We start from the raw sequence: 18125 nt of genomic DNA on the forward strand, positions 1-18125 counted from the left end.
ACACAATATACTATTACTCGAGTTTTCTTAATTAAAAAAAACTGATATTCTTAACCTAACAAAAATACCACGTTTTATTATAAGGCTAGTTTTTTGACAGTGGGAAAACTGTATTCTTATAGTTAAAAAACTTTCGTATTTTAATCATAAGAATACTAATTTTTTATCCCTAAGGAAACATTTCCTTGGGAGAAAAAAATTTTTTTTTAGTGTATAGGGGTATCAGTTATAATCCACTTATCATTTTTATTATATTTCATTGCATAATTTTTTCAAATTTTCATTTGTTAAATACAAATATACTTCTCTAATAAAAGTATAAGGTAATTTTGAACAATAATTGAGAACATAATTCAAAAATTCCTCAACCCTTTCTACTATCTTAATTCTACGTTGAGCCTTTGCTAGCTTATAATAAATTATACCGCCGTATATAGGATATATATTCAACAATTTATCTTTATCTACAATACTATCAATATTAGTATATTTTAAACGAATCGCCAGAGAATGAAAACTTTTATGCAAAACTTCAAAAAATACTAGATTGCTTGGACCTATCTTATCATTTTTCAGTTTTTTAACTTCATTGAGACATTCAATGTGAAAATCATCAAATTCTTTTTCTACAGTTTTGATATTTTTTTGACAAACATAGATACCAGCTTTTTTTAGTTTAACAATATGACATTTTACATAATCTAAAAACTCTCCATCTTTGACGACTTTGACAGCTAGTTGGTTATTTTCATTTACACTATTAATCTCAACGCCAGCATCGATCAGAACTTTAAGATTCTGAATAGCTAAGTTTTTGTGACTTAGTTTCAGACTTTCTATAAGAAAATAATGAAGTACGGAATTCACTAATTTTTTTTCAGTAATATAAGTATCAATTGTATCTATATCTAATGTTAATAGATACTCAAGTGTCTTGACACTTTTGTTCAATATAGTTAAACGGAAGATCGAATAGTCATAAATAGCACCGTACGCTAATAACATTTCCATGATTTCAAAATGATCGCGACCACAAGCAAACATGATAGGAGTTAATTCTGATTTTGATATTGCATTAGGATTATCATTATTCTTTAGCAAAAACGCGATATTTATGTATCCCCTATCAGCGGCAAAAATCAATGCATTAAAACTTTCAGAGCCAGATTCTGTAGTTACAGCATCAACATCATGATGCATCAGCTGCAGCTCCCTTTTCAATCAAATATTTGACTACCTCGAAAAACCTTCCTTCGCAGCATGAATCAGTGGTGGCGTGGACCATTCAAAAGTTTGTAAATTAACATCGGCTCCAAATTCACATAATTTTTGAACTACATTCAAATTTCCCATTTTCGCAGCAACTTTCAAAACAGTTCCTTGGTGTGGGATATTGATATTTAGATCTGCGTTCGAAATGATCTCATAATCTAACAATTCTTCATTTTTATATTCGATAGCTAGATGAGCTAGAGTAGTTGGACATCTATTATACTGAGGTTTGCAGATGAAAATGCTGTTGATGTTAATAATCGGTGTAGTGCTTAATATATTCTTAACACCGGTAACATTTAAATTTGCTAATTCAATTTTAGCGCAAGGATCAGCACCATTCTTCACCAGCATTTCAGCGATATCATCACGTCTATAAGAAGTTGCAATGAGTACTGCAGTATGACCCTAACCTTCTTTCGTGGTTGTTATAGCATGAATGTCAGCTTCATTTTCAATTAAGCATTTGGCAACATCTAAATGACCGTGCGTCACAGCCTCAATGAGTGGCGTAGTAAAATTGTAACTCAATTGTGCATTAACATTAGCGCCAGCCTTAAGTAATTTTTCAACCAATTTTAAGTTTTCTCATGATGCAACTAAATGCAAAGCAGTTCCAAATCCTGGAACATGGACTTCAGATCTACCTTGGAATTTATTAAATAATCCAATGCTTCTTCATTATTATTTAAGAGTACATATTGAGCTAAAGGAGTTTTAAATTCGGTACCATTCGGATTTACTTGAATAATTATATCACTGACATTAAAGTTCGGGAATTTCGCTAATAAATTTTCGATGTCGGCAATGGTTATATTTCCAATTTCGAAGTTTAAAAAATTAACCATTTTCGGATAGTAATATTAGCTTGAGAAGCTGCAGTTATCTGAAAAAAAAAAGTAAAAACAAATTTTTAGCCTTCCATTTTTAGATTGATTTTTTTAAAATTTGTACTTCACTCGAATTTGTGTTCATCACGTAACTTTTCAAAAAATTTTTTTGAATAAATCACTACATTTTTCATTTCATATCAATTTTTTTTTCGTTACATCAAGTTTTGAAGTTGATCCTAACAATTATTGGATACAGAAAATTTTAAGAAAATTTGTTATTCATCCCGACCAGAAATTTAAGTTCGGCGGTAGTTCGTTTCGAATTAGGCATGCCGAATTCCAAGTTCGCGCCGAATCAGGAAGGCAAAATTGGCCCACGTCCCGGAAGTAACGCAGTCGCGAGTTTGGGCCTAACTTGGCTTCCGACTTAGGCGGTGGTTTGGAAACCACACTTGCTGGTGACTATCCAAGCCTCATTCGATCCGAATTTGGCTACCTAACTAGGCAGCAATTCAGAAACTAAATTCGCACGGAAGAATCCAAATTGAATCCTTTTTTTGTTTTTAGCTATTGTTATTATAAAGCAAAAATTAATAATAATGAATGCTTATTTTTTTTTAATTTACTTTTTAAATTTTAAATATAAATATCGACTTTAGGACAAAATTTTTTAAATATTAAGTAAAATTTTTTTTATTTAGTATTATTTTTTTTTATATTTTCGGTCATTTTTTTCGCTTTTTAGGGTTTTTCTTACTATGAAGAAGTTTTTTTTGATTGATCAATTTTATGGGTCAAGGGGGAAGGAGATGATGAAGTTAGATACATTAGTCACACACAACACTTAAATTTACCTCACACTCACCTTAAGAATAATTATAATTAATAATTATTAATTATTAAAAATTTTACATGTTGAACGCAAGACTCGAACACTGTACCTGACGCACGAGAGCCCTATACCATACCGCGACGCTACGCCGATGATGAGCGACCTCTTGCCTCAAGATACTTATAAGCCCGACACTTCGGCAAACATTCGGTTGCCGTTGCAACGATCGAGTTAGGAATTCCGATATTATACCTAAGTGAGGACTTGCCACAGACTTACCTAGTCAAGTTTCATTTTGATAGAGCAAGCTTCAGAATACCTTTAGTTACTGTTCGGTAAGCTTTTGGTTACCGTTATCTCGTATCAATTTGGCAATTCATGGCGTACCGAACTTAGGCATTGCAACAGGTTTGCCTAAATGGGCCCGAGCTTGGTGAATCGAACTTTGGTAAGCCTCTTTGGTTGCCGTTATTTCATAACAGTTTGGCAATCCATGACATACCGAACTTAAGCATTTCCACAGTTTTGCCTAAAGAAGCTCGATCGTGGTATGCTAAGTTTTGGTAAACCTTTGGTTACCGTTATTTCATAACAGTTTGGCAGCCCATGACATGCCGAACTTAGGTATTGCCACAGGTTTGCCTAAGTAAGCCCGAGCTTGATGAACCAAACTTCGGTAAGCCTTTAGTTACCATTATTTCGTACTAATTAGGCAATCCATGACATGCCGAACTTAGGTATTGCCACAGGTTTGCCTAAGTGAGCCCGAGCTTGGTGAACTAAACTTCGGTAAACCTTTGGTTACCGTTATTTCGTACTAATTAGGCAATCCATGATATGCCTAACTTAGGCAATGCCAAACTATTACGAGATTACATCGAATGTGGAATTCTTTTGGCATACCAATGTTCGGCTTGCCTAATTTAAAACAAATAAGATCCGAATTGGGCTAGCCTAAGTTCGGAAAGCCAACTTCGCCCCGAACTAATTTTTCGGCATGCCTCACTAAAATTCTAGTCGGGATGGTAGCGCTACTAAATTAATTTAGTAGCGCTGAGAATTCTCATGAACTGATGTTAATGAAATTTATTCCCTAAACTAACATCTCAGACAAACTTAAAAATAAGCTTGTTCAATTAATCGAGAAATTGTAGTATAGTACATGCTGTTTTTAGTATAACAAGTATATAGATATAAATAATACGTAGGGTACAAATTTAGAAGCACGTGTAGATAAAAATTTAGAATTACTTCTTTTTCCGTGTAAACTGACTTGAATAACTCGAATTTCAAATTACGGTGGTACATTATTTAAAATCGGAGTAACTGCAAAATTTCGAGAATGTTTTTTTTTTAATGTCTGAAATTATTTCTCTATAAATTTTTATTGATATTTAGTCTACGTATGAACCGAATTTTTGATTACTCTAAAGTGTTGATTTTATTCTTACAAGACAAATTTTTGAAAATTTAATAAATATCAGTCACTGTTTTGAAAACAGGCAGCCGTACGTATTCAGTGATTAATATACGGAAAAAAAAATTAGGAAAACGGTTGACCCTAAAGGCCATCCCTGCAACTTCCCGCTAATTCCGTTAATACCTGGGCGCTTAAAATTGCACCTACAAAACAACACTACAATCTATGTGTTGTTTTGAGCTCTCAAAGCTCAAAAAGATACCTTTTCTATGCTTTTGAGCTCTTTGAGCTCAAAAGTCTGATAAAAGTTTCATAGAACACTATTTTTTGAATTTTCAAACCGCAATAACTTTTGAATGAATCAACCGATTTGTACGCGGTTGGTGGCATTCTACGCAGTTTTTTAAGCCTCATGAAGAATTTCTAAGTTTCAATTGGTCAAACTAGAAATTTCGGAGTAATTCCGAAAAAACACTTTTTTGGGTTTTCTTTCCTGCACGATATCTCTTGAACGAATCAACCGATTTCGACCGGATTAACGGCAATCGACGTGGTTTTTTTATGTTAAGAGCTTATTAGTTATTGGAGTTGATTGATAAAGCCGTTTAAAAGTTATTCCAAAAAAACCACTTTTGAAAAAATTTTTTTTTACAGTTTTTTTTAGATTTTTCGAAATCCATCGGTCCGAATCAGTCCAAATTGTATTCAAAATCTAAGTTTAGCCAAGCCCTTTCGAATGGCACCAACCGCGATGAAATCGGTTTAACCGTTCAAAAGTTATAAGAGGTTTACATACTCACACACACACACACACACACACACACACACACACACACACACACACACACACACACACACACACACACAGGCATAGTGACACCCTCGCGGGAATAGTCAGGGAAGCTTCCTAGGACCTCAAAATGTCGAGATCTGATGAAAACTCGATTTTCGAAAAATGGGGTAAAACCAATAACTTCCCGATTTTTGAAAATTTTCAATTTTCTTAGCGGGAAGTTAAAAATATTGTTAAAATGACTATCTAGCGTATCCTCAAATGAAGTTTCCTTAAAATAACAATCCGGATTTCTGATTTAAGGATTCATTTGTTTGACTTAAGCATACTGAGAATAGCTCTTGTAAATATATGTAGTTTCGTTAAAACAGGCAACTGTTTTGTTAACATGAGGATCTGTATACATAGGATCGTCATTTTGATGATCCGCTGTATAGCTGAATTGGCGTATAGTCAGAATAATGATACGTATCCTTATTCTAACGATATTTTTTTCTCCGTGTAGAGTATTAGAGCTAACCATAATCAAAATTTTCTTTGAATATAATTCATCCATTAGCAAATTATTTTTCGTTATTTTATAATAAAAAGATAAAGTATAGTATAGAAGTAATCATCATTTACTTACTGAATAAAATAAACTTGATTTTTTTTATCAAAATCAAGATATTATGATTTTTGTATTGGTTATATTCACAATATGTACATGTCACGATGAAGAGAAGACACTAACTTTCGGAGAGGGAACGATCAGTGTTGCCAGTATGGAGGGTAGAGGTACCTCCATAGTTGCCAGAAAAACTTTAATGAAAACCACTGATGAGCGGCGTTAGAGTAGCCCAAAAATAGCCCAATCAAGAAGAAAGTACATACTATTAAAAAGTTTCAAATTTTATTTTGCAAGAAATTGAATAAGCGTTATTGAGATTGTTTATAAATTACTCAGGAAGTGAAAATATTCATCATAGTATTGATAATTATTAATAACATACATAATTAATGATTGTGAAATAATAATAATTACTATTATAATAATTATAATTATATAAAATAAATCTGTTTTAGAGTAAAAATTATTCTCGGAGGGAGTAAATCAATTGAAAATCATCCATTTTAAAGAAAATGAAATACTATTTCATCCCAAGCCAACTTTTCTTCCATGTACTTAGCCTTTCCTTCGTTTCAAAGTTTTTTTACACATTCTAAACCGGAACAGGAAATGCAGAAATTCTATTTCCCACAAGAAAAAAAAAACTTTTTTAAGATCATCCCATAGTCAATTTTATGTAAAAAAATATTTTCTCAAGGGTGCACTGCGGTTAATATATTCATGTAATATAAGTTTTAGAAAAAAATCGTTGAAAAAAAATTTTCAGAAAAAGATTTTGGTTTACACAGGTGTATTTACTTGAATAAATTAAAAAATTTTACAGAAAGTCCCCTATGTGCAGTGTAAATGTGATTAAATAGTTTTACTGAAAAACTTAGTAAAAATTTTAACCGGAATATTGTCAATTTTCAATAATTGAATTTCATTACATGGTTCAATTGAAAGAAAAAAAGTAAATAAATAAACTTTTACCCTCAATTAAACAATTTTTTTTTTAATGTTAATAGAATATTCTTAGCAATGTTAATTTCTAAGTACATATATCGTTTTGGACTAAAAAAATTTTTTTCTTACCTCCTTATTTATGTTGTAATTTTTATCTAATCATTTCTGAACAAAAATAGATGTACAACATGAGGTATAGGTACGTTTATTAATATTAAATAACTTAACAAAAATAACCATCGATATTCAAATCTTAAATTTGAAACAACGATCAAATAATTTATTACCATGATTAAAATATATAATATATTATAAATTATAATAAATAAATGATGATTTTATGGATATCAACAAAGCATGAATATCTACAACGGCGATTTATATTCGGTAGACAAATATAATATGTATAGTAGTTATGTTAGTATACTTTCAGTATAGTTGGCTCCGTATCCAAGAAATTGGGTCCCACAGCCTTGAATATACGAGAGCAACATATGGTCCATGAGTAGTGAGAGATGAACACAATATTAACTACAAGACTGAAACTCGTAATCTCACAATATATCACAGGATGCGTTAGCGCATCCAGCTATTTAAAAGACGCCATCGCCATCTCAAAGCAATAAACTGGACGGGTTAATCCGATGTACTTTAGTTTTTCCAAAGTATATTATACTACACAGTATTATATTATAGTGTATAGGTGCTCTTGTTTGTAACATCAAAGTGAGAGATTATTTTTATTTCACACGCTCCTACGTTCTTGACTGCCAATTAAGTTATCCTGTTAAAAAATATTTATCCCTTATTCTTACTATATTATATATATTATAATATATTTTATATCTACTTATATTATAAATATTATATGAAAAGGATTTGAGGTTGGTGGTTGGATTACTATAATTACAAAAAATAATAACTATGTATAAAAGATTTTAATTTGGATGTATCAATTATTTATTAATTAGCTATCATTTTGAAATCGTATGAACATTTGTACATGTGTTTTGCATCATGAGGTACTTGTGTATGGCATCGTCAAAATACATAATTCACAATGTTTTCATACATCGTTTTTATTTTATTTAACTTTATTGTTTCTATATATTGATCATTAATTATCTATTTTTTCATTTATTATATTTTAATTTTAATAACATTAATTTATCATTATCATTATCATTATTATTATTATTCTTTTTTTTATTCGTTATTAAATCGTGGCGGCAGTGATTTTATAATGCGTATGAAAAATAACTTCAGTGATGCATTTATTTATCGACAATTAAATTTTCAAACTTATTTTATAAAAGAGAGTGGTAATACATTTGTTCATAATTTGCGACTCTTTTTCAAAAATTAGGTCGATTAAAAAATTTTTAAGGATCTCTCGAGATCATTTCATGTATCCGAAATTTGAATTTTTTTGCTTTCAATTATTTTTTGCGTAAAAAATTACATGTATTCTACAAATTAGAGTCGGTATTTTAATTTCTAGAGTTCAATTAACATTTTTTAATTTACAAATTTTTTTTATACTTTTTAAGATGTTGCGAGTTATTCCTTTCAATTTAAAAAAGTACATCAAATTTGGGTTATTCGGAAAATACTTGAAGTAAACTACTTTGAAAGTTGGGAAAATTTTTAGTAATTTTTGAGGTAATAATTTCGAAAAATATTTTATTTTCTAGCATACTTCCTTTTTTTTGAAACGCAAAATTTCAATTAATAAATTTCTTACAAGTTTTTAAAATCGCAATTTTTTACGTTATTTAAAATCAAATTTGTTTCTTCACATTTTCTTTCTTTCAAAATTTCAATATTAAATCATAGCTATCACATATTGGCTTGAATTTTGAATAATACATATAATTTTGGATGTAGGATGTCTATAAATAGTTTTAAAAAAAATCGATTTTATAATAATTTTATAAATTTTTTGAATTTTCAGACACTTCTAAAAATCTTATCTACCTGATTCTAAGAAGCTCTTAAATTAAAAATTTTAATATATTTCAATAGAACTATTAAAAGTGAAATAAGTTTTTTTGCACCACTCTCTTGAATAATTATTAAAATTACCAAAAATCATGAAAAAAAAAAAAAATTATTTATAAAGAGATTAATACGTGCTATTCACATATGAATACATAGTACGTGCAATGAATAATTGATACACTTAATTGATCAATAACGTCAGAAATACATCGAGTTATGTCCGAAATGTTTGAACTAATTATAAGCAACTTCGACTTAGAGATTTGATTAACATTAATATTTATATTTATTTTTTAGATTTTTACACTTAATTTTTTTCTTTGACGTATCATCGACACAACTAAGTCCGTCATTTATAATACCAGCCGCCACGCAGCTCGTTGATTGGCATCTCTTATATTATATCATTATTATCGTTATTATTATTATTTTCTTTTTATTTTCATTCATTTTAATTTGAATATATTAATTATATATAATATCATACGTATCCCAATAGAACAATTCGTTCACCACGAATTAAAAAAACATTGAAATTTAGCTAAAAGACGCATAGTACAGTGTAATAAACTAACCCTAACATCATGGTTTTTATCAATAAATTACTTTTAAATTAATTGTAGATCGCTCAATATTGCTTAATTGTCAGGTAGATATTGCCTAAAACTAGTAATAGTAACAAAGAATGTTAAGACTGGACTTATGTTACGGGTAACATTATTATTCAAATATATATAATAAATAAAAATGTATAAATCTCAGATGGCTTAGATTTTTTTATCAATTCTGTAAAACGTAATATTACTTTATTATTATTTAAAATTACTTTAGCCAAGATTCCAACACTTTTATTAAATTACGAATGCCCATCATTACCTTGCATAAGAACTCCACTTACACTATTTTATATTTTATCAAATAAAACTTTATTAAGTTCGTCAAGTTTCACATTATTTTAAATAAATTTTATTTTTTGTTTGTCGACGTGTCAAAATAAACTATATCTTAATAAATAAAATTAAAAATATAGTAAAAAAAATTTATATAGGTCATTTCATATCAAATCACATGAATTTTATAAGTGTCTTTAAAAATAAAAAATGTACTTTTTGAAAATTAAAAAATCTGTTTGTACATCTTTTAATATCATAATTTTTTAGTTAATTATTTATTTATAATTAAAAATTTTTTTGTCTTTTACGTACATGTATTCAAAAATTAATTTTTTTTTACCATTTTTTGACATCAGTTTCACTAAAAATTGATTAAATTGAAATAAACAAAATAAAAATTTTTTTTGTAGCTAAACAATATTTTTAAGGGTGCTCTTTTAAAATAAATAAAATTTGAGTTTAAGATGTAAAAAAAAATAAAGGAAAAAAAATTTTTATAAATTAGAAAAAAAATGATATTGATATGGAATGACTCATACATTAATACTAAATAAAAGGAATAAAGGAAAATCATAAATAAATAATCATAATTATATAAGTTCGAAATAAAATATATTTATAAAAACAGAATTAAACGCATGTAAAATAATACAAATTGTTTAATTATACAAAACCACATATTTTTCTCTACAACTATCGTGTTTCCGATTATTGAGACGGTTTTACTTTTATACATTAACAAAAACCATTAAATCACTAATCATTAAAATTAACTGTAATTAATTTATTTACTTAATTAACTGTAAATAGTAATTATTTCTATATTCACCATGAATTCAAAAATTTACAATTAATAAAAGTATTTTTTTTTTTCGATACGTATAATTATGGCACAAGTGAAAATACAAAACTGTTATCATTTTTATTTTCATAATTAGTCCGTCTAAATTATAGTACTCCGAAAAAAAAATTATTCAATAAAAAAATTTATAAAATTTACAAAAAAAATAAGAAAATAATACAACATAATAATACGACGGACTTACAATACTATACAGTGTTATGAATTCATGGTGAAAATTAAATATAATAATGCCCTCAATAATTAAATTACATCGGACAATTGAAGAAAAATTAAAACAAATAGAAACATTATATTTTGGCACAACCAATGGTAGTTTGGTACTATGTATTAAATATAAAATCTTCACTTTATTTTTATCTTTTTTTTGTGACATTTAAATGCTGGTCGTTAATATAATATATATATTTATATAAATATAATATTAAACAAATCGATTTTTAATTTTTCTTCTCACAATTCAATTTATCATTTTTTTTTGTTTTAGATTTATTAACGCGTATTTTTTATTTATCATCACGCAGTACACAATAATAAAATCCTATAATTTGTTCTTCATACGAATTTAAATGCCCGTATTATGAATCCCGATAAAATGTTATTATTATTGTTAAATCTAATAAAAATTGCTTTGCACAATTATCTTTCTGATGTTACTATATTATTATCATCATCATTATTATTATTATTAATATTTTATTTGTTTTTATTAATAATTTCATTTTGTTATTCTTTTATATAAAAAAACATTTTAATTATTGATATGAATTAAAAATATGTATCGATTGTGTTGATCTTAATTAACTCTTATTTTTTATTATTATTATTAATATTTAATAAAACTGAGTATACAGTAATACTGTTTGATATGTCTCTAATGTACGTCGATCTATTTATATTAGATTTATTTATTTTCACATCTATTTTAATAACTCTTAATGAAACAATAATCGGCGGGCGATCAAACTTATTCATCTATTGTACATCAAAAGAAAAATTAATCAACTGATAACTTCGGGTTGTAAATTTATAACTAACTAAAATAATTGTGATGCTTTATCAGCGATGAGTGATGATTAATCATTCTGTTTAAATTGGATTAAGAATGAATTAACGTTTGTATAAAAAAAATCACAATTCGCCCTTACGATATATTTCTGTTTTTTTTTCTTTTTTTTTCTTTTTTTTATCTTTTTAAATTTATTTTACTTTTTTGTTATATTATTTTATTATTATTGCATTGGCTTTTAATCATTTTACTCTCCTTTCTTTCTTCAATAATTCCTGAACTCTGAGGTAGTCTGTTCTGGGACTTTATGTATTAAAAATGGCAAGAGACTATAAATTCATTTGTGTTTTAATAAAATAAGTTTTAAAATAAAACTGTTATTTACAATAATCAGATCTCGTCTCAAATAAATAAATCTGTTGTGGCGGAAAAAAAAATTAACAAATTATGTAACGAAGACGAGATTGACATTATTAATTAATAATTAATAATAAAAATTATAACTACAATATACTAATAATGATAATAAAAATAAGCCGAAACAATTGTTTAAAAACTGAATTACAAATTTTATAATTTAATCAAATAATATAAATTTAATAAAACAAACTTAATGACTGCAGGAAAAACAAGTGAGCATTGAAAAATATCGACTTATAAACAACAACGAGACAAACTGATGTCGAACAATTACAATAAACGTAACAATGCCTGCTATTTTCATTATTTTTAAATATAAACAATCAAGTAATATTATTTTATCAGCCGATAATCAAATAACGATTAACATAAACAATTGTGCACTTTACTACGGCAAGTTTTATTTATTATTTATTAATTTATTCACATGGCCCTGTTGAGTTCTCGAGGATTTATTAAATAAATTTCAATACATATGTATATATATTATTCTGATAAATGTGATGAGATTCATTTTTAAAAACCTTTTTTTTTTGTTTTGTTAATTTATTTGTTTTCCTTCGAGATACTCACATGTTGTTACTTAGGCTAAGTTAGGTCACAAAAAAAGAGAGTTCAATGTATATAATGTGAAAACATACAAAACAGCTGCTCATTGCCGTACAGTGGAATGTATATGTTGAATACTGTTTTAAAATGTTATATATGCGTTTATAAATAAAAAAGATATAAATGAAGCTAAAAAAATTACGAAAATAAATTTTTTTACAATAAATTATTTTAATGTAAATATATAATACTTTTATCTATGTAACAAAATGTTTTTTTTTTTTTTTTTTTTTTTTTTTTTACTATACGCTAACAAGCAACCGTTTTAGAATTTTAAATATTTCTTTTAAAACATCTCTTTTTTTGCCCCATATACACTATAAAATACGAGTATTATGAGTTCAATTTCATAATCTGTTTCTAATAGATCACATTATTTCAATAATTACAATAATAATATGAATAATAATATTATTAATTAATAATATATGCCTATACAATTAAAGTATTTTGTACAGTCGATAAGCTTCGAAGGTTTAATATCATCAATTCAATATCTATATTATTCATTCAATCATTTATTTAATTTATTTAGTTATTTATTTAATCATTTATATCTGTGATTCACATTATTTTTAAAATCATATTGAGCTGATACAAATCCTGTAATTATATTTATTTTATTTCATTTCTGGATTTTATTACTCAAAAATATAATTATTTAATTATATTTTCTTTAATTAATTTGTGAATACAGTATTTTCTGCCAAGTCTAATTTATAACTTTATTTTTTTTTTTGCTTTTTAATTTCATTTTATACCACAAAAAGTAAAAAATAATACTCTTAAGTAGACGATAAATAAATATTGAGCATTAAAAATTGTTATAAATAAAGCTTACGGCCGTGGCAACTGAGTACGACTTATCATTGAAAAATCATCAGGGATTTTTCAACGATAACTGATACAACAAGTAGTTGCTACAACACGGTCGTAAGTAACAATAATTCTCCAGAATTGACCGAAATTAAATTTAAAATAAATAACAGTGTAAAAAATTTGAATTTGAAAATAAAAAAAAATTAAACCAATTAAATAGATAATACCTACAACAACAACGATGATCGATGATCTCTGGCAGACTTGTGTTGATGAATAGTAAACGTCTATCGTAGATGTATATTTTTGTTGTTGTTGCTCTTTTTATTGTGGGTCTGAACGTGTTTCATCATGTGGTCCTTCCTGATGAATCCCTTGCCGCAATTAATGCAGACAAAAGGTTTTTCGCCGGTGTGGAGGCACATGTGCCGCCTGAGGTCTGTCTTGTGATTGAACTGCTTCGGGCAAATCTCGCACTTGTATGGTTTGTCTCCAGCATGCTTTCGCAGGTGCTCCGCGTGTAAACTCTCAAGGGGAAACCGCTTGCCGCACTGACTACATTTAAAAGGCTTTTCGCCAGAGTGGAAGCTCTTGTTGTGTTGTGTCAAGTAACAGGCTTTATTAAAATTCTTGTTGCACTTGATACACATGTGTAAACCATCATGCGAAATGTAATTTGAGTCAGTACTGGTAACTTGATGTTCCTTAGTGGTCTCCAATACTGGGGCAACAACTTTTTTTTTTCTACCCCTGGTACTTGGAGTTTGTTTTCCAACGTTTGGATTTATCTCTTCTTTACCCTCGTAGTGAGGAAGATTGTTGTTGTTGGCTTCCACAAGTTGTTGGTGATCTTGATACGCAGTACTATTAGGATTATGCAAGACGTGATGATAGTGCTTCAAAATGTCATCAGAATTTGGTTGTTGTTGATGATGATCAATAGTCATCAGAGACTCATATCTCGGTGGTGAATTGTATGGATCGTAAATGGCGTTTTCTGAGCTGAATGACCTGTTTTGAGGAACGTCGTCCTCTGGTCTTAGCCCCCCCACGTTAATGGCCTGCGGTTGATTTGGGCCAACTAAATAATCAACTACGTTGAATTGAAAAAAGGTCTGCTTCTGCAGAGGCCTTGGATGATTAATCGTAGCGAATCCGGGCAATTGTGACTCGTGAAGATTTGATTGACTGGTTACTTCATTACCAATAATAGTTTGCTGGTTGATAGAGTCCAGCAGACCCGGGATGCTGGTAGTAGTTGTAACGTGGGGGGGCAAATCGTTTGGGTACGGCTGATGAGGCATCGAAGTACCCCCCATTGGCGGTGAACCCATTGGCGGGACTCCCACCATCATGGGGGACGGGGAATTCATGTGTTGGGATCCCATTGACGAAGGGGAATTCAGGTGGTGCGGTGGCGGCGGTGGTTGCATGGGTGACATGGGCGAATTCATGGAGTGGTGGACCGACATTTGCGGGGGCGAACCTATTGACAGGTGGTGGTGCTGCCCCAATTGGGGCGACGGGGAACCCATTTGCTGGTGGTGGTGGTGGTGGTGGTGGTGGTGGTGGTGCCCTGGAATTGAGGACTGGGTTGGGGAACTGAGCCCCGCACCCCCCATTGACGGGCCCATGTGAGCCGTTGTAGATGTCGGTTGCTGGGATCCCTGGTGCTGTGGTTGCTGCTGGGGTGGCTGTTGGGCCGGCAACACTGTTGCCGAAGAGTCGCTGCTGTTGCTGTTGGTGCTGCTGTTGCTGGAATGGTTGGTGGTGTATAGGTTGGTGGGCGTGTGGAGCAGGCCCCTCGCCGCCTCGCCCGAGGGACCTGCCATCAAGTTTGGGGGACTCGCTGAAGTTGACAGTTCCGGTGATCTCGAAGATCCTCCGCCCCCTCCACTACCCCTGTTTGTGGGATTTCCATTACTATCTCTGCCAGGATGGTGATGGACACTGATAGGCATGTTCGCTGGATCTGGTTGATTGCTCTGTTTCACCGCATTTTTGTGTAACGTGGTGTTGTAATGCCGCTTTAAATGCCCCGAACTGGTGAACCACTTGTTGCACGCTGTACAGTTGTAGGTCTTTGGTCTACGTGCCTCGTTACTTTTCCACGATTGATTAGCTGCCAGTGGTTTTTGAGGCTGCTGCAATAAACTCCCCGGCAGTGGGTGTCCAGGCATTGGTTGAGTGCTTGTGATAATGGGTGATCCGGCATGACGCGATGGTTCCACTGGCATATGTTGCCCGCGCATGAATGTACTCTGGTCTGGTATGGGTGACACACTATCCATGGGACCAAGTGGTGACATACCTGGGTGATACTCATGAGGTTGACCAGGAGGCCAGCCGAGCATGGAGCTTACCGAGTGAGGAGGATTCCTCGGATGCTGTATCGGGTGCTGCTGTTGTTGCTGCTGATGTTGTTGTTGCTGGAGTATCTGCATTTCTTGATGCTGGTGAATCCTCATAAGTTCTTCCTCATAACGATGAGTTTGAACTTTATGCGAATCAAGATCCAGAATCTCAGCCTGCTCTTCAACTTCTTGTTTTATCTCTGTCTTGATACTAACACCGCCTCTGCCGTAGTCGAAGCCCGTTTGAGAGGAAGGTTGCGGCTGTTGATTATTCTGCGAAGGAGATGTATGCAACGGCTGTTGTTGCGACTGCTGGGGACTTCCACCGAGTTGCTGATACTGCTGTTGTCCTGGATACGCGCTCGGCGAGGCCGGATGATTAGCACGTACATGCTCAGCTAGTTGGTTGGTGTCCTCAAATACTCCCCCGCACTTTTCACACTGCAGTGGGCTGCGTGGACTCGTCGAACTCACCGAGTTGGCCCGATCACCCGGATAATGATGTGGATGTTGATACGGATGATACCTTGCGGCATAATTGCTGCCGGTGTTGTTTGTCGCATCGTCGTGGGTTGGTGAGTAATGGTGTCCTGGGATCATATAAGGTTGTTCGTTATGCATAAAGTAACTCGTTTCGCTAAACATCGGTGTCGAAAAGTGATTATAACTTTGCACACCGGGTGGTGGTTGCTGCTGAGACGAGGTAGCCGTCTGAGCAGTTTGTTGCTGTTGCTGCTGCTGTTGTTGTTGTTGATGTTGAGCAGACGTAGGATTAGACGACGGAGGTCGGGCCGAAGATTCACTAGAATCTGCTGGCGCAGTTATACTCTCGCGCTTAACATGACTATTGTGGTTTCCAGCTTTGCTGTTATTGTTATTACTCTCCTCCTGTTGAGCTTGCATGGCCCACTGACTCAGCAGATTCTCGTGGTGATAACGTAAATGCACCTCAAGACTTTTATCGCTCTCAAAGGTTAGGTTACAGTCTTTACAGTGATGCTCTGAATTTGAGCTGCCACCATACTGCTGCTGCTGTTGCTCCACTCTCGTCATTTCACTCATATTGTCTTTTTACAGTTCTGTTTATTTAAGGGGCTCGTATCCGAGCCGACCGGCGCTATCACAAACACCTTATATTGTTTATATATGAAGTATATTATTAATATCACAGTTCACAACGAAATAATCCTTACACCAATAAACAAAAAAAAAATGAAACAAAAAAAAAGTACTTTACGTTCTACATTTATCATATGATCGCACGATATTCATCCATTAATGTCCACAGTAACAACGCCACATTCGATCGAACGGTGGTTCCAGCGGATACGGACGGCATCATTCTTGGGTCCGCGTGTTCGACTCTCACCCGGTACCACTTAACGTTATCGCTCGCGGATTTCAGCTATTCAAAAATAGCCGTTAGATAAATTACTAAATGTTTAAAATAAAATAAATAAATAATAAAACTGTGTATTTTAACGTATTACATGGTTACAATCTTAACTCCAAATACTTTTCGACACTTTCACTACTTCCAGGTATTTTAGTCAGATTGTCCGTGTTTATAAATTTAATAATTAAATAAAATAAACAGTCACAGATAAAAATCACAATTATTAATCACTTTCAATAACGTTTGCATTTAAATAATAACTAAGCCACTAGTATTTTATTTCATTTTTTAATTGTTTAATTAAACAAAAAATTAACAGTGCATGCTGGGCCGGTAATCACGCGTTGTCTCAACAACCAACTGTTATAATAGGAATCGCGCAATACCGAACAAGGACAAGACCAAGAATAAGAACTAGGGAATAGAATAATAATAAGAGGAAGAAGACGAATCTCCTTGACTGTCTTTTCAACTCCCGCGCTCGTAAACAACCGACGAAACTCGCGCACTCTCCCTGTAGTATTAACTTCCCCACTTAGTGTTATTTCCTTCTCTTTCTCTTTATCTTTATCTTTATCTAGATTCTATCCTCCCTCTCGTTTACTTTTGGTCGAAACCAAGTTTCTCAATCGTAAACTCTCACGTACTTCGAGATCCGCGTTGCACGAACGCCGGCACTGTTCTGTCGGTTGGAATTCCAGACTTTCGAGTCGTCGGGCTCACACCAAGGCACTGACTACTCAGCCCCCTTGTCCTTCTTACCCCTCGCCGGCACTTGCTTCCCCTCCACAAGCTTCGAGGCGACCGACCAGAGACTCGAGACAGCCAACCAAATTTGAGATGCTGAGCGCTCCTTGTCCCCACTGCCGGACTTCTTACCCCTACCGAGAAATTTCGTCACTGATGCCACGACGTTCAGAGAATCCCGCAGGACTCTGCTCATTTTCATTACATTTTTCTGCTTCATCCTCATCCCATTGTCTCTCCGTTCACTATTCACTATTCACTTGCATTATTTTACCCTCATGTCGTTTACTAGCTTATAATAACTCGAAAT

At 32.0% G+C, this 18125-nt stretch overlaps 3 protein-coding genes across 5 annotated transcripts; all 3 read right to left on the reverse strand.

The window, feature by feature from the left end:
* Positions 1–249: 249 nt before the first annotated feature.
* On the reverse strand, positions 250–5883 carry LOC123261441. The gene is made up of 2 exons (XM_044723034.1): positions 5779–5883; positions 250–2158 (listed from the first exon to the last, which is right to left on the reverse strand). Exon 2 carries the CDS (start codon positions 1198–1200, stop codon positions 250–252), a length of 951 nt encoding a protein of 316 aa, XP_044578969.1. The 5' UTR covers positions 1201–2158; positions 5779–5883.
* LOC123261442 (ankyrin repeat and SOCS box protein 11-like) lies at positions 1234–1626 on the reverse strand. The gene has a single exon (XM_044723035.1). It carries the CDS (start codon positions 1624–1626, stop codon positions 1234–1236), a length of 393 nt encoding a protein of 130 aa, XP_044578970.1.
* Positions 5884–12265: 6382 nt separating the features above from the next.
* LOC123260669 (putative uncharacterized protein DDB_G0291608) lies at positions 12266–17813 on the reverse strand. 3 transcript variants are annotated; one of them, XM_044721913.1, is made up of 2 exons: positions 16696–17813; positions 12266–16422 (listed from the first exon to the last, which is right to left on the reverse strand). In XM_044721913.1, exons 1-2 carry the CDS (start codon positions 16732–16734, stop codon positions 13606–13608), a joined length of 2856 nt encoding a protein of 951 aa, XP_044577848.1. In that variant the 5' UTR covers positions 16735–17813; the 3' UTR covers positions 12266–13605. The 3 variants fall into 3 exon arrangements, with proteins under 3 accessions (XP_044577848.1, XP_044577846.1, XP_044577845.1); XM_044721911.1 differs by having other exon boundaries at positions 12266–16425; XM_044721910.1 differs by having other exon boundaries at positions 12266–17813.
* Positions 17814–18125: the final 312 nt, after the last annotated feature.

Source organism: Cotesia glomerata, linkage group LG3, assembly GCF_020080835.1.
Source record: "Cotesia glomerata isolate CgM1 linkage group LG3, MPM_Cglom_v2.3, whole genome shotgun sequence".
NCBI lineage: Eukaryota > Metazoa > Arthropoda > Insecta > Hymenoptera > Braconidae > Cotesia > Cotesia glomerata.